The 26,010-nt window shown below is 36.5% G+C and overlaps 1 protein-coding gene across 1 annotated transcript in view; it reads right to left on the bottom strand.

The window, feature by feature from the left end:
• WDPCP (WD repeat containing planar cell polarity effector) overlaps positions 1-26,010 on the bottom strand; it is a gene marked incomplete at both ends in the record, with an annotated part of 270,224 nt that overhangs the window by 78,642 nt on the left and 165,572 nt on the right. Inside the window, one exon of the mRNA XM_079720396.1 lies at positions 20,625-20,727. Coding sequence (XP_079576522.1) covers positions 20,625-20,727 — 103 coding nt within the window. The remainder of the gene's footprint in view (positions 1-20,624; positions 20,728-26,010) is intronic.

Genomic DNA, 26,010 nt, shown 5'->3' with positions numbered 1-26,010 from the left:
AGACTGAATTTTATCAAAATTACAACCCAGCATCAATTTAGCACAGTCTCTGATTGGATTAAGGTTGTCATCTGTCATTCTTTCTACCTAGCAGAGGAAAAGGAAAGAGGAATATAACATTATGGATGACTCTATAATTTTTTGAATCAAGAATCTGAATTCAATAAAAATAACTGGCAAAGCCAAGAGAGAAGATCATACCAATGAAAAACCAGAGATCAGATAAACAACAGAAACCAATTCACAGGTGGTTCAGGTATGGGCCACTACTAGACAAGGACCACTATAATTTGGTTATTAGTTTTGTTTGTTGGTTTCAATGAACATAGTCTCTCTTAAGTAACCTCATGAGCAGCCCTTTATTTCCCTCTCGATGCTCTATGTATCTGCTCAGTCTCCTTTTTTTTTGAAATTATGAAATATTAAGAAAAAGTAAAGAATTAAATAAGTGGAAAGACATATAGCATGTGGAAGACTCAATGTTCTCAAGATGTCAGTTCTTCATAAGCTGATTTTATAGATTCAATGCAAACCCAATTAAAGTCCTAACAATATTTTTTGTGTAAATTGACAGTTGTTTATAAAATGGAAATGAAAGTGCAAAGGACTAAGAATAGTCAAGGCAATTCTGAACAAAAACAAAGCTAGAAGACTTAGATAACCAGAAACCCAGACCTTTTACAAATCTAGAGTAATTGAAACAATGATAATATAGTGTAGTTACCTGATTTACAACAAAGGTGCCACTGCAGTGCAATAGAGAAAGGATGATCTTTTAAATAAGTTCTGCTGGTTCTTGTGGATATCCATTTGGTTAAAACACACATTTTTAAAACCCTGCCCAACAGTGTATACAAAAACCAATTCTATATGGATTATAGATCTAAATATAAAAGGTAAGACAGGGACTTCCCTGGTGGTCCAGTGGTTAAGACTTGCCTTTCAATGCAGGAGGTGTGGGTTTGATCCCTGGTCAGACAGCTAAGATCCTACATGCCTTGCAGCCAAAAAACCAAAACATAAAACAGAAGCAATATTGTAACAAATTCAATAAAGACTTAAAAAAAAAAGGTAAGACAAAGATCTTAAAGAAAACAGAAGATATCTCTTTATAACATAAGATATCTCTACAAACTGTTTTTAACAGGGCACAAAATGTAATCAACATAATGGAAAAAAAATGGGAAAGGTAGCACATTACTACTAAAAACTTCTGCTCATCAAAATACAATATTAAAAAAGCAAAAAAGGGAACCCAAGAGTGGTAGAAAATATTTTCAGTAATATGTCAGGATTATATAAAGGACTCCTGAAAAATCATAAGAAAAAAGAATGATAATGCAGTGGAATAATGATCAGAAGTCTTGACAGGCACTTCACAAAACATACTCAAATTTCCGGTAAACATATAACTGGATGCTCAATTTCATGAGTCATCAGGGAAATACAAATTAAATCTATAATGTAATACCACTATCCACCCTTCAGAATGAGTAAAATGGTGGCAGGGGATAACAACTGCTGGCAAAGATGAGGCTAAACTGTAGTTCTCATGTACTGATAACAAAAATGTAAATTGTTTCAGCTACTGAAGAAATCTTTGGAGGTATCTACTAAAGTTGAATGTATGCGGAAATGGATAGGTATATTCACAAAGAATATTTAGAAGAACATTTATAAAAGCCCTACACTGGAAACAACTGAAATATCCATCAGTGACAAAATGATTACATTTTGTTATACATTGCTATACACAATGGAATAATATACATAATAATATGGGTGCATTTCACAAAAGTAATGTTACGTGAAATAAGTCAGACCCCAACCCTGCCCAAAAAAGACCCTACTAGTCATCTCCATACATTACTAAAGTACATACATTTATGAGTGAACCTATTTCCAGAGAAGGACAGATGATTCTCTTACAAGATCAAATAAAACTGACTTGTAGTACTAGAAGTCAGAAATGTTTATCCTTTGGAGATGTGAGACATTGGGATAAGGGAGCCTTTTTAGAGTGCTGATGAAGTTCATTTCCATTATCTGGATGGTTATATGGGTATGTTTACTGAGCTGAAAACTTACAGTATGTACATTCCTCCAAATGTATGTCATACTTTACCACTTACTGAAGTACACACTTGTTTTCCTATGATGGAACCAAAATTCAGCCCTTTAGAAGCAAATCTTGTGATCTAACCATATTCTTCGTTGAAACCCCATGCTTTGGGACAGGAGTTTGTAATGACAGCTATATAATTGCAAAGGCTTCAGAAAAAAAGGAAAAGCAGATGATGGAAACATAAATTTATCATTGAATTTTTTGGTCAACAAATAGATGTATAGATTTTAAATAAACAGATGTATCTGCTGGTAGGCACTCTAACGGTAAAGGAACCTAGAGATTTCTCCCCTACCCTAATTGGCAAATATTTACTTTTTTCTGAGTAAAAGACTTTCCTAAACGTTTAAGCAGTTGAACTCAATTCTTTGATAGATAACAGGGTAAAAAAAAAAAAAAAAAGACTATATACTCTACAGATCTTTATGTACTATTTATTTAAGTCCTTTTAAAAGGTATTGTTTTTAAGATTTCTTGAAATTCCTGACCTGAGTCATCTCTGTGATATATCACACCCTGTCACATCAAGTTAACTTACATTGAATAAAGAGAAGAAAGGTTATAAACTTAGCATGCATACCACCTGACATAAAACATTTGCCAGCTATTTCTTCTGCTTAAATGAATGCATTTCAAATATCTAGACTATTAGCTTGAAAAAACTGTAAATTTTATTAAAAAAATAATGAAACAGTCATCTCTACACATTATTATAGTGCATACATTTATGAGTACACCTAATTCTAGATAAGGAAAGAGTTTTACTAGAAACAACATGTTTCTCTTTCACATTTTGTCTTCACCTTTGACCCTGCATATGAATGTATGTGCACAGACCTGTTTTACTTCCTTCTTAGAGGCAGTCTGACCAGGAACACGGTAACTATCTAATTTTGGAATTTAGAAAATAAAGATAAAATAACTAACTGAAATTTAACAAATTTGCCCCGAAGTATTTACAGTGCTTAGGTTAACATGCCATTTGTTATGAAAAAGTTTTATGAAGATCTAAACACTTTTACTTCTGATTACTAAGGCAACATGAAATGAGAAGTTTGTAAGAATTTCAGGTAATGTAGGAAGAAAGAATTTTTCTGACTGAAGCAATCACTCTTCTTCACCCACACTTAATGGTCTCCACTAATGTAAATTATTTAGCTACATTATAAGCAAATTTACTGTAATAATGCCTCTATCTCATATTTTGTTATTATAAATACATCTTTAAATCAAAATACCCACTGAATGAACAAGTCAATTTCCTTTAACTTTGGAGAAATTGCTGAAGTTTACCACTGAATAGGTGAGTGAACTGTTCAGCTCAAAGGCTAAGGTAAAGAAATTCAGTTCCACAGTAGTACTATAATCTTCCAGCTCACTGCTCAAAGTTATTATAGAGATTGTATGACACACTGCTCAAAGCTACTTTCCTGCATTATGCTATGAAAATGGTGTACCTGCTTGCGTTTGGCACTGTTAGGATAATATGGTAAACAAAGATGACAAAGAAAACCTTCTATCTTTTTATTAATGTCAAAAAAAAAAACCCAAAAAGAAATCCCACAAAAAGCAAAACAACTCAAAAAATAAGTAAAAAGTAACAATAGGCCCTAAGGAATATGAGAAATTACAGTGGATTTGAAATAAAAAAGCAGAATGGCAAAGTGGTTTGGAGTATGAGATTAGGAGTCAAATAGGAATGGTTTTAAATTCTGCTTCTGTCACTTTGAGTCTCTGTCCTTACTTATAAACGGGAAAACTAATACTTAACTCTTACGGTTGGTTGTTATAAATGTGAAACATGACAGTAATTGCAGAGCTTAGCACTATGCTGGGTAAATAACGTGTTAGTATATAGTAATTTTTATTTTTGATGAAGATTGGTTCCTTTATTCTCCTATCCTGATAATAGTCCATTTCTACATTCAGCACAGTAGAGAAGTTACGAACACATGCTTTGAGAAAAAAGGACTTATGTGTAACAATCTTTCTGCATCATACTTTCTTCATCTAAGCTTACTGTGACCATTTAATGAGATAATGCATGGTGTTCAACATATTCTCCAGTTTATAGTATGCACTTGATAAATGGTGGCTAAAATCATAAGACCTGAATTCTGACTCTAGCTGTTGCACTGATGAGTATGCAATTATGTAAACAAGGCACTCAGACTTTCTGAATTTCATCCAAAAAATGGGCATAACATCTGTCCTGTTTATCTTTTAGGGTTGCTGAGATAATAAAATGATGCAGGTAAGCACTTAGAAAATGGGAAAGCCCATAAAAATGGATGGTGTTACTATACTTCTGATGGCAGTTTAGAGGTTAAGTACCATAAAAATGGGATTTAAAAATCTTTTTTATATAATCAAGAAAGCTGTGCTTGACTCTTATTAGTTTCACAGACAATACACAAGTGATGAACATTATAATAGAAGCACCATTTTTCTCTGTTGAGATTAGTTTATTGTACTCAGGATCAGAAAAGTTACTTAAAGTGAATTATTTTGTCTTGTTCAGCTCTCAGGAATGAGGTATGAACACTTTAATTTATATACATTGTAGTATAGAGTATATGACAAGTAGATTGAAGGTTTTTGTTATGCAGAAAGGCCTTCTGGAAAACCCCTGAGGTGCTGATGCTGTACAGCTGCTGTCCAATATGGTAACTACTACTATGTGTGGCTATTGAACTCTTCAAACATGGCTGGTAAGACTGAGAAAAAAATGTTTAAATTTCATTTATTTAAAAAATTTTAAATTTAAAAACTGATACTCAGTTTAGTAATTGTAAAACTTTTAAGAATGTATGGACCAACTTGGGTACATGAAATTACTTCTTCAACTGAAAATTTTATGATATCTAGATACAGATAAAGTATTTCTGATGAAAACTTAACATCTAATTTGAGATGTACTTTTAACAGCATTGTATTTCTATTGGACAATATTGCTATATAGGTTCAAAGACAAGCAATAAATTATGTATGATATGGACCCTACTCCCTCTTATATCCATCTGGAGAAGGATATATGAATGTTAAAAATTCAGTTCCAGGAGTTGTAGAATCAGGAACAGTTATAGGTCTTTTCTTTGATAGTGGACACTTGGCTTCAGGAACCATAACCTGGGATTACCTCAGTTACGTGCTGTTAAATGACTAACAACCAGTTCTTCAAAAACCAAATCCAAACAAAAGTCCCAAAATCAACCAGTTTCTTGATTTCTGTGGTGTAAATTATTCCTACCATGGCCAGTTTTGAGCTACCAACATGATGTCCCTGACCTTAGAATTGGGAAGAGATACCCTTAATTGGCACTTGGAAGGCCACAGGAGCAAGCCCTAGTGCATCACTGGAATACTTTATGAGTTCCTGACATCTGTATTTCTTTAAAGTTTTGTAGGTATGTATGTCTGTTGTGGGGGCTGAAGTAGATCAGCTCTAAACTGAGTTCTACCCCATAGCAAATTGTAGGATGATTAGACCTGGGAATGAAGGACATTTTATTTTCTTTAAGCCTAAAGGATGTTAAGTCACTAGAAAAACCCTGACTCTTCCTTTACTCCCATTGAGAATATAGATTTATGGTTACATGGAGCCATTTTGTGAACTATAAAAATGGTTAAAAACAGGTATATAGGGTTGAATAGGGTTTTAAAATTATTTCCATTTCTGTGCATATGAGGATTATACAGAGGAAGTTGTCCCCCATTTTGCTTGTTTGCTCCTTCTAAATACTATTCTTCAAAATTCATTGTAACAGATGAACTTGTAGCTTTCCCCCTAAGTGGTGATTGCTTTTAGTTATAGGTGTTTTGCTGGGTGTATGCTCACCTCAATTAAGATAGTTCCCAGACTTCCTTACAGTTAGGTGTAGCTTTGTAACCAGGATCTGTCCAATGGGATATGAGTAGAAGTGATGTATAACAACTCCTGGGTTTTACCTAAATGAGAAAAGAGTGTGCCTTCCTTCTTTTTCCTCTTTCTTGAAGGCAGGACTGTAAATCTTCAAAGATACAGGAAAAATACCTAGATATAACAAAGCAACATGATAGAAGGAGCCTCGTAATTTGATACCAGGATGCCTTACCAGTCCTTACCACCTCCCAATAAAATTCTTTCTTAAATCATTGTGGTCTCTTGCTACAGCAGCCTTGACTGTTACATACTTAACACTGTGGTGGCATTATACCACCACTAGCACACTACCAATGAAGCTCATTTTACCCTGGCAAGTTTGATTCAACATTGTATTGGAGGTCCTAGCTAGAGCAATCAGGCAATAAAAAGAAATAAAAGGCATTAAATTCAGAAAGGAAGAAGTAAAACTGTCTCATTTTGCAGATGACATGATATTATATGGAGCAACCAAACTAAAGAGGCCACCAAAAAAAATGTTGGAACTAATAAAAGAATTCAGTAAAGTTAGAGAATACAAAATCAATAAACAAAAATCAGCTGAGTTTCTGTATACTAGTAATGAATTATAAGAAAGAGAAATTAAGAAAGCAGTCCCATTTACAACTGCATAAAAAATGAGAATAAATTTAACCACAGAAATTAAAGATCTATACACCGAAAACTATAAGACTTTGATGAAAGAAATTGAAAATGACACAGATGGAAAGATAGCCCATCTTCATGGATTAGAAGAATTAATACTGTTAAAATGACCATACTACCCCAAGCTATCAACAGATTCAATGCAACCCCTATAAAAAGTTCCAATGACATTTTTCACAGAAATAGGAAAAACAATCCTTAAATTCGTGTGGAACCACAAAAATCCTTGAATAGACAAATGCTGACAAAGAACAAAGCTGGAGGCAGCACACTTCCTGATTTCAAACTATACTATAAAGCTATAGTAATCATAACAGTATGGTACTGGCATAAAAATAGACATGTAGGGCTTCCCTGGTGGCGCAGTGGTTGAGAGTCCGCCTGCCGATGCAGGGGATGCGGGTTCGTGCCCCAGTCCGGGAGGATCCCACATGCCGCGGAGCGGCTGGGCCCGTGAGCCATGGCCGCTGAGCCTGCGCGTCCGGAGCCTGTGCTCCGCAACGGGGGAGACCACAACAGTGAGGCTCGCGTACCGCAAAAAAAAAAAAAAAAAAGAAAGAAAGACATGTAGATCAATGGAATAGAATAGATAGATACATCAGCTAATATTTGACAAGGGAGTCAAGAATACTCAACAGGGAAAGGATAGTCTCTTCAATAAATGTTAGAGGGAAAACTGGATAACTGCATGCAGAGAAGTGAAACTGCACCCTTATCTTACACCACTCACAAAAATTGACTCAAAATGGATTAAAGACTTAAACATAAGAACTGCAAACATAAAGTTCCTAGAAGAAAACATTGGGAAAATCTCTGTGAAACTGGTCTTGGCAATGATTATTTTTGAAATGACAGCAAAAGCACGAGTGACAAAGATAAATAAGTGGAACTACATCAAACTTAAAAGCTTCTGTGCAGCAAAAGAAACAGTAAAAACAATTGAAAATATCGGCAGAAGACCTGAATAGGTATTTTTCCTAGAGAGACATACAAATGGCCAACATGTTCACGAAAAGGTGCTCAACACTACTTTTAACCAGGGAAAATGCAAATCAAACCCACAATGAGTTATCATCTTGCACCTTTTAGAATGGCTATCATCAATAAGAGAAGAGATAATAAGTGTTGGTGATGACATGGAGAAATGAGAAACCTTGTGCACTGTTGGTGAGAATGTACACTGCTACAGGCAATATGGAAAACAGTATGGAAGTTCCTCAAAAAATTACAAATAGGACTACCATACAATCCAGAAATTCCACATCTGGGTATATATACAAAGGCAATTAAATGGATATTGAAAAGATATATGCACTCCCTTGTTTACTGCAGCATTGTTCACAATAACCAAGACATGGAAACAACCTAAATGTCCCTCAATGGATGAGTGGATAAAGAAGAGGCTGTGTGTGTATATAACTACATACAATGGAATATTCTTCAACCATAAGGAGAAGGAAATCCTGCCATTTGTGACATTTGGATGGACCTTGAAAGCATTATGTTAAATGAACTAAGTGAGACAGAGGAAGACAGATAGTACTTAATACCACTTATATGTGGATCTTAAAAAGCTGATCTTATAGAAGTAGAATACACTGGTGGTTACCAGGGGCTGAGGGGTAAGGGAATTGGGGAGATGTTGGTCAAAAGGTACACATTTCCAGTTATAAGATGAATAAGTTCTGGGTACCTAATGCACAGCATTGTGATTATAGTTAACAGTACCATATTGCTTTATTAAAAATCACTAAGAGTGGGGCTTCCCTCGTGGCACAGTGGTTGAGAGTCTGCCTGCCAATGCAGGGGACAGGGGTTCATGCCCCGGTTTGGGAAGATCCCACATGCCATGGAGCGGCTGGGCCCGTGAGCCATGGCTGCTAAGCCTGCACGTCCGGAGCCTGTGCTCCGCAACAGGGAGGCCACAACAGTGAGAGGCCCGCGTACCACAAAAAAAAAAAAAAATCACTAAGAGAGTAGAGTTTATTCTCACAACAAAAAAGAAATGGTAATTATCTGATGTGATGGAGGTGTTAGCCAACACTGTGGTGGTAATCATACTGCAATATATAAGTGTATCAGAAACACATTGTGCATCTTAATTTACACAATGTTATATGTCAATTATATCTCATTAAAGTTGAAAATCAATAAATAAAAAAGAAACAATAACAGAAAATAAGGTCATAGGAATAAATATTAATAAAAGATGTGCAGGACAATTATGAGAAATTAATGAACATCATTAAAGACGGTCAAAGACCTGATAAAAGGAGAGTATGCCACATTCATGACAGGAATATCCAATACTGTAAGGATGACAATATTAGCTTAAAGCAATTTCGCTTAAAATACCTGTGAAGTTTTCATGAAACTTGACAAGGTAATTCTCAGTGAAGCTCATATGGCAGAGCATAGCACATGAACAGCTAAGGAAATTTTGAAGAAAAACAAGGTGGGGGAAGATATCTATTAGGTATTTCTTACACAATTTTGTGACGAAAGACAGTGTGGATTGGTATAGGGATATACAAATTATCTATGCTTAGAAGGCTTTTTTCCCCTGAAAAACCATCTGCTCACTGACTTTTAAAATCTTCTACTTTTCCTTTTTTTTCCATTTTAATTTTGTATTATAACTCTTTCCTCATGCACTCCTGTATTCATTCATTCAACAAATACTTATTGAGTTACTTATTATGCAAAGGTCTATACCAAGTGCTATGGGTTCAATTTAGCCTCTGTTTATTAAGTCCAACATCTGGGCTTCCTCAGAGTCTGTTTCTACTGATTGCTTTTTTTTTTTTTCCTGTTTATGGGTCATACTTTATTTCATTAAATGTCTTATAATTTTTTGTTCAAAATTGTGTTAAGGGGGGATCAAGATGGCAGAGGAGCAGGAAGTGGAGCTTACTGCCTCCAACAAATACATAAAAAATACATCTACAAGTGGAATGATTTGTACAGAACATCTACTGAACGCTGGCAGAAGACCTCAAACTTCCAAAAGGGCAAGAAAACCTCCACGTAACTGGGTAGGACAAAAGAAAAAAGAAAAAGAGCGAAAGGAATCGGGATAGCACATGTGCCCCAGGGATGGAGCTGTGAAGGAGGACAGGTTCCTGCACCCTGAGAAGTCCCCTCACTGGTGGGGAGATCAGCCTGGATGGAGGAGTAGCTTTGGAGCCTCAGAGGAGAGCGCAGCAACCAGTTTGCAGTAGGCAAAATGAAGAATGACATGCAGAAATGGTCGGTACTGCCACCCTGTGCTCCTCAGCCTCAGATGCTCAACCATTGGTGCAGGCAGGGGCTGGGTGCTGAAGCTCAGCCTTTGGAGCTCAGACTTGGGAGAGGACCACAGTTGGCTGTACGGACACAGCCTGAAGAGGCTGGAGTGTGGCAACTGAGGGTACACTTGGAAGAAGCTGGGGCCCGCCACAGAGGCAAGGCTCCATTGGGGGTGCGAGGGAGAGAGGTGGGAGTGGGACCTCCATAGGAGCCTCTTTCTCTGTGTGCACTCTCAGGCAACAGGACACCATCTACATGAGCTCTGGGGGTGGGTGCAAGCCACCAATGCCATCCTGGGTTCCAGAGATGGGCATATGCTGCTGCCACCGCTAAGAGTCCTGCAAGTAGGTGCCAATCACTACCCCCACTGTCCCATGAGTGCACAGATCGCTGCTGCTGCTGAGACCCACAAGAAGACGCTAGTCACTGCCCTCACTGTCCCGGGAGTGTGTGAGCTGCCACCACCACTAAGAGACATGAGAACAGGTGCCAATCACTGCCTCTACTGTCATGGGAGTGCACAGGCAGCCACCTCCACTAAGAGATGTGAGCACAGGTGCAGGTTGCTGTACCCACCATCCTGGGAGGATGCACAGGCCACCACACCTGTACGCCCCCATTTCAAGGGGATAACAGCCAGCACATGCTGAGGAAAGAGGCGAACTAAAAGCAGCCCCTTGATTGTGGACAAGATGGCAAAGTAGAAGAACTTGAGCTCACCCTCTCATGAAAACACCAAAATCACAGTTAACTGCTAAACAACCACTGACAAAAAAGATTGGAACCTACCAAAAAAGATATTTTACATCCAAAGACAAAGAAGAAACCACAACCAGATGGTAGGAGGGGCACTTTTATGATATAAACAAATCCCATACCCACCAGGTGGGCAACCCACAAACTGGAAAATATATCACAGAGGTTCTCCCATAGGAGTGAGTTCTGAGCCACATGTCAGGCCCCCCAGCCTGAAGATTTAGGCTAGAGCATTTGGCTTTGAAGGCCAGCGGGCCTTGAATGCAGGAGCTCTGCAGGACTGGGGGAAACAGAAACTCCACTCTTGAAGGCGCACACAAGGTTTCACATGCACAGGGACCCACACAAAGCAGGAGCCAGGGCTAAACTCACCTTCAGGTCTTGGAGAGTGTCCTGGGGAAGCAGGGGTCATCTGTGGCTCACTGTGGGGGCAAGTACACTGGTGGCAGAGGTCCCAGGGAATACTGATGGGTGTGAGCTCTCCTGGAGGTTGCCATTTTGGCACCAAGACCTGGCCCCACCCAACAGCCTGCAGCTCCAGTGCTGGGACACCTCAGGCCAAACAACCATCAGGGTGGGAACACAGCCCCACCCATCAGCAGACAGGCTGCCTAAGTTGTACTGAGTTCACAGCCACCTCTAAACACACCCCTTGACATGACCATGACCACCAGAGGGACAAGACCCAGCTCCAGCCACTGGTGGGCAGGCATCGGTCCTTCCCACTAGGAAGCCTGCACAAGCCCCTGAACCAACCTCACCCAACAGGAGGCAAACACCAGAAGCAATAGGAACTACAGCTCTGCAGCCTGTAGAAAGGAAACCACAAACACACAGAAAGTTAGACAAAATGAAACGACAGAGAACTATGGTCCAGACAAAGGAACAAGATAAAACCCCAGAAGAACAATTAAGTGAAGTGGAGATAGGCAATCTACCTGAAAAAGAATTCCGAGTAATGATAGTAAACATGATCCAAGATCTCGGAAAAAGAATGGAGGTACAAACCAAGAAGATACAAGATATGTTTAACAAAGAGCTAGAAGACTTAACAAACAGAGATGAGCAATATAATAACTGAAATGAAAAATATACTACAGGGAATCAACAGCAGAATAAATGAGGCAGAAAAACGAATAAGTGAGTTGGAAGACAGAGTGGTGGAAATCACTGCTGCAGAACAGAATAAAGAAAAAGGAATGAAAAAAAACATGAGGACAGTCTCAGAGACCTCTGGGATAACATTAAACACACCAACATTTGCATTATAGGCGTCCCAGAAGGAAAAGACAGAGAGAAAGGGCCTGAGAAAATATCTGAAGAGATTACAGCTGAAAACTCCCCTAACATGGGAAAGGAAAGACTCACTCAAGTCCAGGAAGTGCAGAGTCCCAGGCAAGATAAACTCAAGGAGGAACATTCCAAGACATATTAATCAAACTAAAAAATATTAAAGACAAAGAGAAAATATTAAAAGCAACAAGGCAGAAGCAACAAACAACATACAACAGAATCCCCATTAGGATATCAGCTGATTTTTCAGTGGGAACTCAGCAGGCCAGAAGGGAGTGGCACCATATATTTAAAGTGATGAAAGGGAAAAATCTACAACCAAGAATACTTTATCCAGCGAGGCTCTCATTCAGATTTGACAGAAATTAAAAGCTTCATAGACAAGCAAAAGCTAAGAGAATTCAGCATCACCAAACCAGCCTTACAACAAATGCTAAAGGAACTTCTCTAGGTGGAAAAGAAAAGGCCACAATCAGAAACAAGAAGATTACAAATGGGAAAGCTAAAGGTAGGAAAGACTCCACACACAAATATGATATCAAAACCAGCAATCGTGAGGACAGTACAAATGCAGGATATTGGAAATGCCTTTGAAATTAAGAGAGCAGCAACTTGAAATAATCTTGTATATATGTAGACTGCTATATCAAAACTTCATGGGAACCACACACCAAAAATCTACAACGGATACACAAAAAAGAAAAAGCAATCCAAACACAATACTAGAAATAGTCATCAAATCCCAAGAGAAGAGAACAAAAGAGGAAGCAAAGAAAAAAGACCTACAAAAACAAATCAAAAATCAACAAAATGGCAATAAGAACATACATATGGATAATTACCTAAAATGTAAATGGATTAAATGCTCCAACCAAGAGACACAGGCTTGCTGAATGGATACAAAAACAAGACCCATATATATGCTGTCTAAAAGAGACCCGCTTCAGATCTAGGGACACATACAGATTGAAAGTGAGGGGATGGAAAAAGATATTCCATGCAAATGAAATCAAAAGAAATCAGGAGCAGCAATACTCAGACAAAATAGACTTTAAAATAAAGACTGTTACAAGGGACAAGGACACTATAAAGTGATCAAGAGATCAATACAAGAAGCAAATATAACAATTGTAAATATATATGCACCCAAAATAGGAGCACCTCAATATATAAGGCAAATGCTAACAGCCATGAAAGGAGAAATCAACAGTAAGACAATAATAGTAGAGTACTTTAACACCCAATTACATCAATGGACAGCTCTTCCAGACAGAAAATCAACAGGGAACATATTAGATCAGATGGACTTAATTGATATTTATAGAACATTCTATCCAAAAGCAACAGAATACACATTCTTCTCAAGTGCAAATGGAACATTTTCCAGGATAGATCACATGCTGAGCCACAAAGTGAGCCTTGGTAAATTTAAGGAAATTGAAATCACATGAAGCATCTTTTCCAACCACAGTGCTATGTGATTAGAAATCAATTATAAGCAAAAAAGTAAAAAACACAAGCATGTGGAGGTTAAACAATATGTTACTTAACAACCAATGGATCACTGAATAAATCAAAGAGGAAACTAAAAAATACCTAGAGACAAATGACAATGAAAACACGACAATCCAAAACTATGGGATGCAGCAAAAACAGTTCTAAGAGGGAAGTTTATAGCAATACAATCTTACATCAGGAAAGAAGAAAAATCTCAAATAAATAACCTAACCTTACACCTAAAGTAACTAGAGAAAGAAGAACAAACAAAACACAAAGTTAGTAGAAGGAAAGAAATCATTAAAGATCAGAGCGGAAATAAATGAAATAGAGAAGAATAAAACAGTAGAAAAGATCAATGAAACTAAAAAGCTGGTTCTTTGAAGAGATAAACAAAATTGACTCATGAAGAAAAAAAGGGAGGGCTCAAATCAATAAAATCAGAAGTGAAAAATACACCACAGAAATACGAAGGACCATAAGAGACTACAAGCAACTATATATCAACAAAATGGACAACCTAGAAGAAATGTACAAATTCTTAGAAAGGTAAACCTTCCCAGACTGAACCAGGAGGAAATAGAAAATATGAACAAACCAATTACAAGTACTGAAATTGAAACTGTGATTTAAAAACTTCCAACAAACAAAAGTCCAGGATCAGATGGCTTCACAGGCAAATTCTATCAAACATTTAGAGAAGAGGTAACATTGCAGAGGAAGGAACACTCCCAAACTCATTCTGTGAGGCCACTGCCACCCTGATACTGAAACCAAAGATACCACAAAAAAAGAAAATTACAGGCCAATATCACTGATGAACAAAGATGCAAAAATCCTCAACAAAATACTATAACAAACCAAATCCTAACCGAATACATTAAAAGGATCATACACCATGATCAAGTGGGATTTATCCCAGGGATGCAAGGATTCTTTAATATCTGAAAATCAATAAATATGATACACCACATTAACAAATTGAAGAATAAAACTGTATAATCATCTCAATAGATGCAGAAAAAGCTTTTGATAAAATTCAGCAACGATTTATGACAAAAAGTCTCCAGAAAGTGGGCATAGAGGGAACTTACCTCAACATAAAAAAGGCCATATATGAAAAACCCACAGCTAACATCATTCTCCATGGTGAAAAACTGAAACAGGAACAAGACAAAGATATCCACTCTCGCCACTTCTATTCAACATAGTTTTGGAAGTACTAGACACAGCAATCAAAGAAGAAAAAAGGAATCCAAATTGGAAAAGAAGAATAAGACTGCCACTCTTTGCAGATAACATGATACTACACATAGAAAGTCCTAATATGTTTCCAGAAAACTACTAGAGCTCATCAATAAATTCGGTAAAGTTTCAGGATACAAAATTAATACACAGAAATCTTGTGCATTTGGGGTTAATATATACACCACTATATATAAAATATGTAATCAACAAGGACGTAGTATATATAGCACAGGGAACTCTACTCGATATTCTGTAATAACCTATATGGGAAAAGAATTTGAAAAAGAATGTATATATGTAGGTTTATAATTGAATCACTTTCCTGTACACCTGAAACTAACACAACATTGTAAATCAACTATACTGCAATATAAAATAAAAATTAAATTAAAAAAAATTTTGTTGAAAAACTGCATTTAAGTAATATGTTTAAATATAAATATTTAATAATGTGTAAATGTTAAATATATTATTTAATATATTTAAATATAATGTGGCAACTCTGTAAATCACTCTTCTCCAAGGTTTGTTGTTGCTATTTGTTGTTTGTTTGGTAACTTTTGAACTAATTCTGTAAAGTCTATATTCTTTGTTGTGTGCAGCCACTGGTATCTCTTTTCAGTTACCTAAATAGTCATCTACAGATTGGATAAAGATTTTTAATTCTAGAACCAGTATATCTTGGAATATTTTTGGGTGGGGGTTCTGTATGTGTGTTAGGGAACCCCATGAATGCTCAGCTAGGCATTTTACAACTCAGCTTTATCCTCCACTGCTTGCATGCATAGAGCCTCCAGATCAGCCAGAGGTGAGAATTTAGGTGACCATCTCAGATATTTCCTAAGAATGCACACAGTCCTGAGCATGCACACAGTAGTATACACAGTCCCAGAAAGATTTTCGAGCTTTCAAATCTCCTATGGATATCTTATTCTCTAGAATTTCCTTTTTAGCTTTTTGGTTGGCTTATTATTTGCCCCAGCAGTTATTTACCTTCTCAGGCAGCCAAAATCTTAAACAACTGCCTCTAATAGTTTTCCACAAAGCACCCTGGGGAAAAGGCTTTTTCACTAAGAGTGAGCTTCCAATCAGGTCAAATAAAGAAAGGCTTACACAAGAGGTCTTCCAAGGAACCATCAGTCAAATAATGATAGTTATCTGAGACTGGGACTTTGAAGGACCTCCAATCCTGTTCTTTACTCTCTGCTGGCTCCTGGAGCTGCTGATTTTCACCAGGATTATGGACTGTGGTTTTCAAGGCTACTGTGGAGCTGGGTGGTGGGGAAGATGGGAAAAGGGCAAGTTAAAACACTACAAAGAACTTCCCTGGTAGTCCAGTATGTAAAACTCCATGCTCCCAATACAGGAGGCCTGGGTTCAATCCCTGGTCGGGGAACTAGATCCCACATGCATGCCGCAACTAGGAGTTCCCATGCCAGAACTAAGAAGTCCACCTGCCACAACTAAACAGGCCGCAACAAGATCCCACATGCTGCAACTAAGACCCAGTGCAGCCAAAATAAATAAATATTTTTAAAAACCTAACAACACTATAGAACTTGCTGTTCTTACATGAAATTCAGTTGTTTTTCTTGAAACCCTCCCCAGATTGCTGCATTTGGTTAATTTACAGAAGTCTGATAAAGACAAAGCAATAAAGGAAACTGAGAAGGAATGGCTGGAAAAATGTTAGGAAGAAAATCTTCCAAGAATGATGTCAGAGAAATCACAAGAAGACAATTTCGACATGGAGGGAGTAGTGAATAATATTTAACTACTGTTGTAAAGGTTATATAAGTTGAGGACTTAAAAATGCCTACTCACTTTACTGTCATGGTGGGGTAGGGAGAGGGAAGTCACTGTAACATTGTGAAAACTGTTTTGGTGGAATAATTTGATAGCAGCCAGATAGGCATGGTTTGAGGAGTGAGAGAATGGGTAATAGAACAGCTCTATGTGTTTGTTTCCCCAAGGTTCTGTATCCTTTATTTCTCATTCCTTATTTCTTTCCTTGGAAGTCTCTTCAGCTCAAATCCTGATATACGGTGCTGATCCTTCCCTTGTCTTAGATATTCAAATGATTGTGGGACAGCTTGTCCTCTAAGAGCCTTGAATCAGAATACCTGAAAGTACACCTATTTTCTTTCTTTTAAAGGTGATCTTGCTGGCCTGCAGGATGGAGTCATGTTTCGTTCTTCCCTTTACCTCTGAAGTAGATGTCTATAGGATTATCTGCCTAATACCCTTGTCCTAAAAACTGACCCCCATATCATATCCAATTGTGGGAGCCTTTTTCTTGGAGCTATGTGACCCAGCCCTCTGGCCATAGTTGATGGGAACAACTTGGGTAAGGAAACCAGCTGAATCAAAGTCCTTCTCTGGAAATTCTGGAACAAGAATGAGAATTATTTTTCCCTCTGCATGCCTCAACTAAAGGATGCAAAGTTTGAGTCCTACTGGCAAACTTGCTTACTGCCTTAAAAACTTGAGAAGACGAAAATGGTCTTTGGAGAAAGAAAATATTGAAGAAAGTCCAAACAGCTTTTAAGTTTCTGGTTACTGCTCTGTCTCAGGTACCCCTGTATTCCTATCCTTTGGTACTAGCACATATCCCATGATCCCAGTGACATTCCTATTTTTACTTTAGCTCTTTTGAGATGGGTTTCTTTCACTTATCCTCACCCACATAAACTCACCGGTCAAGTCCTGTCTACAACCTCTTTATTCTGTGCAGACTTGACTGGAGAGTTTATTCCATTGTATTTAAAATAACTACTGATAGGGAAGGACTTTTCCCATTTTGTTATTTAATTTCTGTATGTCTTAAAGCCTTTTTCCCCCTTATAGCCTTTTTCCTCCTAATTTCCTCCATTACTGCCTTCTTTTGTGTTTAGTTGATATTTTGTAGTGAAACGTCTGAATTTCCATTGTGTATATTATATAGTTATTTTCTTTGTAGTTACTATGGGGATTACATATAACATCCTAAATTATAATAATCTAATTTGAATGGATACCAAGTTAACTTAAATTGCATACAAAACTCTACTCCTATAAGTTGTGTTCCTGTGCTCCAATTTTATGTTATTGAGGTCACAAATTACATCTTTATATACTGTGTACCTACTAACAGATTTATAATTACTTTCTATGCATTTGTCTTTTAATTCCTGTTGAAAAAGTGTAGTAAAATATTATAATAATGTTTTTAAATTTGTCCATGTATTAGTCTTTATTGGAGATCTTTACATTCTTCATATGGGTTCAAGTTGCTATCTAGGATCCTTTCATTTCAACCTGTAGGACTCCCTTTAGCATTACTTTTAGGGAAGATAATGAACTCCCTCAGCTTTTATTTAGCTAGGAATATCTAAATTTCTGCCTCAATTGTGACAGAAAGTTTTGCTGGATATAGAATTCTCCATTGACATTCTTTTTTGTTTCAGCACTTTAAATATGTCATTTTATTGCCTCAGGCCTCCAAGGTTTCTACTAGAAACTTGCTGATAATATTATTGAGGATACCTTGTATATGATAAGTTGCTCTTCTCTTGCTGCTTTCAAGATGCTTTTTTCAAGCTGAAAAGCTTTTGATAGTTTGATTATAATTTGTCCTAGCATGGGTCTCTCTCCTGGTTGATTGTATTTGGAGTTCACTGAGGTTGGATTTGTAGATCCATCTCTTTCCTCAAATTTGGGAAGTTTCTGGTCATTATTTCTTCAAATAGTCTCTCTGTCTCTCTCTCACTTATCCTTCTGAGACTCCCATAGTTGTTGGTATGCTTGAGAGTGTCCCATAAGTCCTTTAGGCCCATTTCACTTAATCTTTTTTCCTTTTGCTCCTCAGACTCAATGACTCTAAATGTTGTACCTTAAAGTTTGCTGATTATTTTTTTCTGTCTGCTAAATATAAGTGGGAGTCACCCCAGTTTTCTGGAACAAAAGTGGAGTAGAACATTTATCTAAGCTGTTCACCTCTTGATAGTTACTATTGTTATTAAATGGATCTTTGACAAGAAATAGTAATCAAAGTTAAAGGATAAGGCCTGAAAAAAAGCTGAGAAATGGGGAGTAACAGGGTTTCAGTGAAAAAAAGGTATTTACTAGAAATGAGGCAGGGCTCAAAGGGGGAACACCAAACTCCTTGGCTAGGAATTATCAGCTGGCCTAGGTAACCTGATCAAAATATACACAGGGCACAGGATGCATTTTGGTGAATAGAGGAGTTTCTTCATTTTTCTGAAATTTCGTGGTAATCTCTTCATATTCCTTTTCACTCTTAGTAAATTTAAATAGCTTTAAAATGCAAAAATTGCCTCCATTGTATCTGAAACCCTGGTGGAAAAGGCAGTGTACATGACAACTAAGGAAAATTCTGATAAAATTTGCTATGAATTAACCTCCTACTGTGTTTCCTAAATGGCAAGAGGGATGGGGATGGAGGATGTTTGTATCCCCATTATGTAACACAGCAATTCCTATTAATATGGTATGGTTTCATTATTTAGTTATAAGTGACTTATCACAAATATAAATTGTACCTACCTGAAAGAATTATGGTGAGGCTTAAATTAGTAAATGTAGGTTAACTTAGAATAGTGCATGGCCCACAGTAAGCATTCAGTAAATATTAGCTATTATTGTTTTTATTGGGATGCACATCACTATCCTTAGCAAGTAACAATATACATTGATAGGTCAACTGAAGTTACTCTTATCTAATATTATATTAATATTGAATATCCTTTATCCATTAGGAATGAAGATTTGAAAGTGGTCTATGCATCTTTTGGGTTTGATCAGTTTGGAACTTTTTCAGGGTTGGGGAGGGAGAACAATATCATCTTTCTGGTAAACAACTGTCAGCTTTGGTATTCAGCTTTAGAGCTACCCTGGTAGTATGGCTTTGAGTCCTTCAGTACCAACTGGAAGACTGGGACCTCTGGTGGTGATGTTAGAGAGAAGGCGACAATTGCTCCTTTTGGCTGCCAACATTACAAAAACAAAGCACAAGATGATCCATCAATGGATAATCAATGTTATAATATTTTCAAGCAACTTACCAAGTGGAAACCTTACTGAAACTTCTTTGTTTTATAGGAGTTCCATGAAGAAATAAATTCTATTACAATTTCTGACGGTCCTCTGCCTAATTTAGGAATAGGAAATACCAGGAACAATAGAAATTGGGATGTCCAGAGATCAGTACTTTCAGAGTTGGTCACATTAGGATAAATTGAGTTTAGAAAAAGGAAACTCATGCTGATATTATTATAGTTTTTAAAGACATCATTTTTCTATATTAGAAAGTTTTGAATGGACTTTTAGATTCAATTTAGGCATTTGATTTATCCTCTTTGGAAGACTCACAGTAAAATGAATCTAGTGGCTTCTAGATAAAAAAAAAAAAATCACCCATCAAACCTAAATTTCACATGAAGTACTTTGTCTGATATAGGAGGGAATTCTTCTGAGATGTGACATGTCTATGTATAAAAATAAAGGATTATATAAGTTCCTGTGTTGGTTAATTTTAATAATAGCACTAATAATAATAAACTGTTTTCCTTAAAATCTTATGAAAAGAACAATGACTTTTTAACTTTTTGCTAAGTAGTTATTAATTACTGATTATTAATTTGCATATTAACATAATTCCAAGTTAAATATCCATATTGTACTATTTACCCAGGCTTAACTCTTGTTTTTTCTAAAAAAAAAAAGACACTGTCTTCACAAAGAAAGTAATTCAAATTAACCAGCCATGCCCTACAAATGTAAATAGAAGTGATACTGAATAAGTATTGATTAAAATAAAAAGCACTTAAAAAAAACAGCATTAAATCTTACCAACTCCAGAGGTTATTGATTCTGCATCAATGTCACTAGCTCTCTTTCTTGCCACTTCAGCTAGTGCCAGTTCGCCCTTATCTAGTGCAAGGTAATGGATGTCCTTTGGAAATAAAGCAAAATAAAAGATTAATCCAAAATGTATCATAGTCAAGTTACAAAGGAGATTTTGAAAGAAAGAACTTACTGTTCTTTCAAAACAGTAACAAAAATAGATTACAAAACAGACATGGCTGATGATAAAATACAAAAATTTTGTATTTTAATTTTCTCAGTTTTCTAATACAAGCAAATTTTCTTGAATTGGAAATCATAGCTATAACTAGTAGCAGTTATTTAAATAAATTATTTTAAGTCTTTAGGGAAAAAGACAAGCTTTTAAATCCAATGTTTGATGTGCTTAGTTTTGTCAGGGAATAAAAATCTTAGTGGCTATTTTCTTTAATGAAATTTTACTATCTGAGATAGCTTCTTCAAAATTCAATTGTTCATTATGATAAGCATTTTATAAGGAATACTATTATACAAATTTGTCTCTGATATTTTTGTGTCTGGCACATATTACTTTATTAATATTATTAACACTACTATTATCTTGAACTCATTCAGTCAGCAAATAATCAGTGCCTATTAAGTTGTGAAAAGAGAGATCAATTACAATACCATTTCTCAACAAGCTTTCAGCCCAGTAGGGAGAAAGACAACTGTAAACAACAGTTAGTAACATAGTGTAATAGGTTTTATGGCAGAGTTAAGAATGGTGTAGAACCAAAGAGGAGGAACTGTTCCTTGATCTGCATCTTGAAGGATAAGAGTTATAGTAGAAGGGAAAATGGAGAAAAGGCAACAGAAAATGAATGATATCTGGTGCACATATGTAGAGAAGCTTGAGAAAACACAGTTCTATCAGGCAATGGCAGGTCTTTCAATATGGAAGGAATGCTGGATGTGTGGGAAAATGCAGTGGAAAATAATTCTAAAGAAGTAGAGCCACTAAAAAGGACTTTGAACTCTTTTTGGTACACAGGGTAACTGTTGGAATGAGAATTTTATTACAATAAAAATGGAAAAAGAATATGAACAACAAGTTTTCAATGATGAAATATAAATGGCCTATAATCATGAAAAGGTATTTAACTGTCCTAATGTTCAAAGTTGAAAAAATGTAATTTCAAACTGGACAAATTTTTTAAAGTTATTACTTACTGGTTGCAAAGTTTGGGGGGAAACAGGCACTTATTACATTTACTGGGAATATAGACTTTACAGAGCAGGGGCCAGTAAACTATGGCCTATAGGCCAAATATAGCCTGCCTTTTGTACAGCCCTTGAGTAAAGAATGGTGTTTACCTAGAATAATGCCCTCCAGGTCCATTCATGTTGCTGCAAATGGCAAAATTTCACTCTTACTTATGGCTGAGTAGTATTCCACTGTGTGTGTGTGTGTGTGTGTGTGTTCTTTTTTTTATGACTTTTTTTTTTTTTGGCTGCATTGGGTCTTCGCTGCTGCGCGTGGGCTTTCTCTAGTTGCAGTGAGCGGGGGCTACCCTGCATTGCAGTGCACGGGCTTCTCATTGCGGTGGCTTCTCTTATTGTGGAGCATGGGCTCTAGGTGCACGGGCTTCAGTAGTTGTGGCTCAAGGGCTCTAGAGCACCGTCTCAGTAGTTGTGGCACATGGGCTTAGCTGCTCTGCAGCATGTGGGATCTCCCCAGGCCAGGGCTCAAACCCATGTCCCCTGCATTGGCAGGGAGATTCTTAACCACTGGACCACCAGGGAAGCCTGATATGTACCACAATCTTCTTTATCCAGTCATCTGTTGACGGACACTTAGGTTGCTTCCATATCTTGGCAAATGTAAATAATGTTGCTATGAACACTGGGGTGCATGTATCTCTTTGAATTAGTGCTTTTGTTTTTTTCACATATACACTCAGGCATGGAATTGCTGGGTCATATGGTAGTTCTACTTTTAGTTTTCTGAGAAACCTCCATACTGTTTTCCACAGTGGCTGCGCCAGTCTACATTCTCACCAACAGTGTATGAGGTTCCCTTTTTTCTACATCCTCACCAACATTTGTCATTTGTGTTCTCTTTGATGACAGCCATTCTGACAGGTGTGAGGTGATATCTCACTGTGGTTTTGATTTGCATTTCCCTGATGATTAGTGATGATGAGCATCTTTTCATGTGCCTGTTAGCCATCTGCATTTCCTCTTTGGAAAAATGTCTATTCAGTTCTTCTGCCCATTTTGTTAATCAGGTTGTTTGTTTTTTGATGTTTAGTTGTATGAACTATTTATATATTTTGGATATTGACACCTTATCAGTCATATTGTTTGCAAGTATTTTCTCCCATTCAGTAGGTTTTTTGGTTTTGTCATTATGCTAAGTGAAATAAGTCAGACAGAGAAAGACAAGTACTGTATGATATCACTTACATGTGGAATCTAAAAAATACAACAAACTAGTGAATATAACAGAAAAGAAGCAGACTCACAGATATAAAGAGCAAACCAGTGGAGAGGGAAGAAAGAGCATTATAGGCATAAGGGATTAAGAGGTACAAACTATTAGGTATAAATTAAGCTACAAGGATATATTGTATAACACAGGGAATTTTTATAACTATAAATGGAGTATAACCTTTAAAAGTTGTGAATTGCTATATTGTACACCTGTATATATAATACTGTACATCAACTATACTTCAAATTTTTTTTTTTGCAGTATGTGGGCCTCTCACTGTTGTGGCCTCTCCCATTGCGGAGCACAGGCTCCAGATGCGCAAGCTCAATGGCCATGGCTCGGGCCCAGCCGCTCCGTGGCATGTGGGATCTTCCCGGACCAGGGCACGAACCCATGTCCCCTGCATCGGCAGGCGGACTCTCAACCACTGCGCCACCAGAGAAGCCCTGTACTTCAATTTTAAAAGAAAATGGTGTTTACATTTTTAAATGGTTGGAAGAACTGTGCTCAACCACTCAACTCTGAATGGCTTTGGAATTACCTTATGCTGAAGACTTGAAAGTGTTTCAAACTGAAACTATTACAAGCAAAACAGTACTTATATGTGAAACTTATATTGTGATAAAGTCATTTCAGTGAGAACTAACATTGTTTGACTTGCAAGTAATAGACTGTGTTATAGGCTGTGTTATACACTTCCTGCACTGTCAAAAGTTAAAAAAAGAAGTGAGATCTCCATTCCTATACAAATTCCCAGCAATATATTTCAGTCCACAGCAGCATTTTTCAACCTTGATACAAGTGCAAAGGTAATGTCCATATTCCAAAGTCTATTTAATGTTGCAATTAAGGAACTTTAATAGGAAGTAATTAATTTGCAGTGTAGTAACATGTTAAAAGGCAGTCTAGCCTTTAGCTAACAGAATTGTAAAAATGCCTTCTGATCAGTGAATATGTGCAATTAAACCATACACTCATGGATTGATATCAGTATTTGGCAGTACTTATCTATGAGGAAAGAAATTTGCAAAGTTGAAATACATAAAATCTCACCATAGATCAGTATTCACAGATGAACATTTGCAACAGATTTTGTTGTTAAGGAAAACCACCTTTCAACCCTTATTAAGAGAAATGTTATCCCCCCACAAAAGAATTCCATTATTCACATCTGTAGAACTTTATTATGAAAACTGTACTCAATTAATAGATTTTTAATTTTATCAATAAAGATTTGTGGAAATTTGCTTTCTATCATACTCAATTATTACATTTAAAATGTTATCAATAACAATCTATGGAAATTTGTTGTCTCAAGTACCTAAATAATAACCTCAATTTTTCCTTTTGGCCCACAAGCCTATAATATTTGCTGTTTGGTCCTTTATGGAAAAAGTTTGATGATTCCATATTTTAATAATACATCAGAATTCAAATTTGCATATATATACTTTTGGAAAATCTTCTTAAGGAAATGATGTGACCAATCTTATGTCCAAGATTGGTGATGACAGCAATACTTATTTTTTTTTAAGACTATCTTTTTTTTTTTTTTTTTGGCTGCACCATGCAGCATGTGGAATCCTAGTTCCCCAACCAGGGATTGAACCCAGGCCCTCGGCAGTGACAGCATGCAGTCCTAACCACTGGAACACCAGGGAATTCCTGACAGCAGTACTTACAACGATAAAAAATCGGAAGCAACTTAAATGTATATCAATTGAAAAAATCATGTTGTTTTTCTTTTTTAATCCAAGAGTGGCATGACACTTTCATAATAGATCCTTATATTCAATGAAGAAATTAGCAGTAATTTAAAAATATATATACTCCCGTATTCAATTTGCTAGTGTTTTATGTAATACTTTTGCATTTATGTTTTTTTCACTGAGGTATAGTTGCTGTACAGTATTATATAAGTGCATCTGTGTCCTGTGCATCTGTGTTCTTAAGAAATTCTATCACTTTACTTGCACTTGACTGCTAACAAGACCCCAACTGGTATCAAGGTTATACTAGCCTTATAAATAAGCTAAGGCAGCTTTTTTTCCTATCTTCTTGTCTCTGGCAAAATTTGTATGTAATTCTTCACTGAAAATAAGCAAAAGATATACAATGCATTTAAGAAGAAATTACCACCCATTACTGAGTGACATAAATGAACACCTGATTAAAATACAGATATACACCTGCTTATGGCTGAAAAGACTATACATCATAAAGATATCAATTCTGACCCCAAATAATCTGTAAAATTCAGTGGAATTCCAATCAAAATCCTTCAAGATTTTTCATGGAACTTGACAAGTTGATCTTAAAATTCATATGTGAAAGTAAATGGTCAAGAATACCTAAGACTTATTCTAGTTAACATTAAGACTATATAATAGCACTAGTATATAGGCATATAAATCAGTGAAAAAGAAAGTTACCCATAAAAAATATCAATTTTTTTGAGAGTTACTAATGTTAGTACTTTATGTTTAACAGTGATGTAAGTGTTGGCTATAAGATCTGTGGTCCACAAATTATTTCTGGAACATATTCTCTCTCTCTCATTCTTAATTCTGTGATTTCTACTCTTAATTTTTTAACTGTTATAGGGAATTTGGGGTCATTAATTTCAAGAAGGTAATAAGGCTTAACAGTTCTTGAGTTGATATTATATCTGTACTATGAAGGTTTTCATTTCTTAATCTTTCTGTGGACCTTCTCACTATTCATATATATGAATGTAGTTTTTAGTAAATGCAGTAGAGAGTATATTTCTGTAGCTCCATACCTCTCAGTTTGAGACAGTTCATACATGAATCTTTACAGTGTGATAAAAGACATCTAGTATCTAGTATCTATATCACCCCCCCAATTGGCTATCCTCTGGATACATTTATTTTTTAACTTTTAGATAGTGTTGCA

This window comes from Hyperoodon ampullatus (assembly GCF_949752795.1).
Source record: "Hyperoodon ampullatus genome assembly, chromosome: 15".
In the NCBI taxonomy this organism is placed as follows: domain Eukaryota; kingdom Metazoa; phylum Chordata; class Mammalia; order Artiodactyla; family Ziphiidae; genus Hyperoodon; species Hyperoodon ampullatus.
The sequence above is the reverse complement of the archived record's forward strand: the minus strand, read 5'-3'. Positions and strand labels throughout refer to the sequence as shown.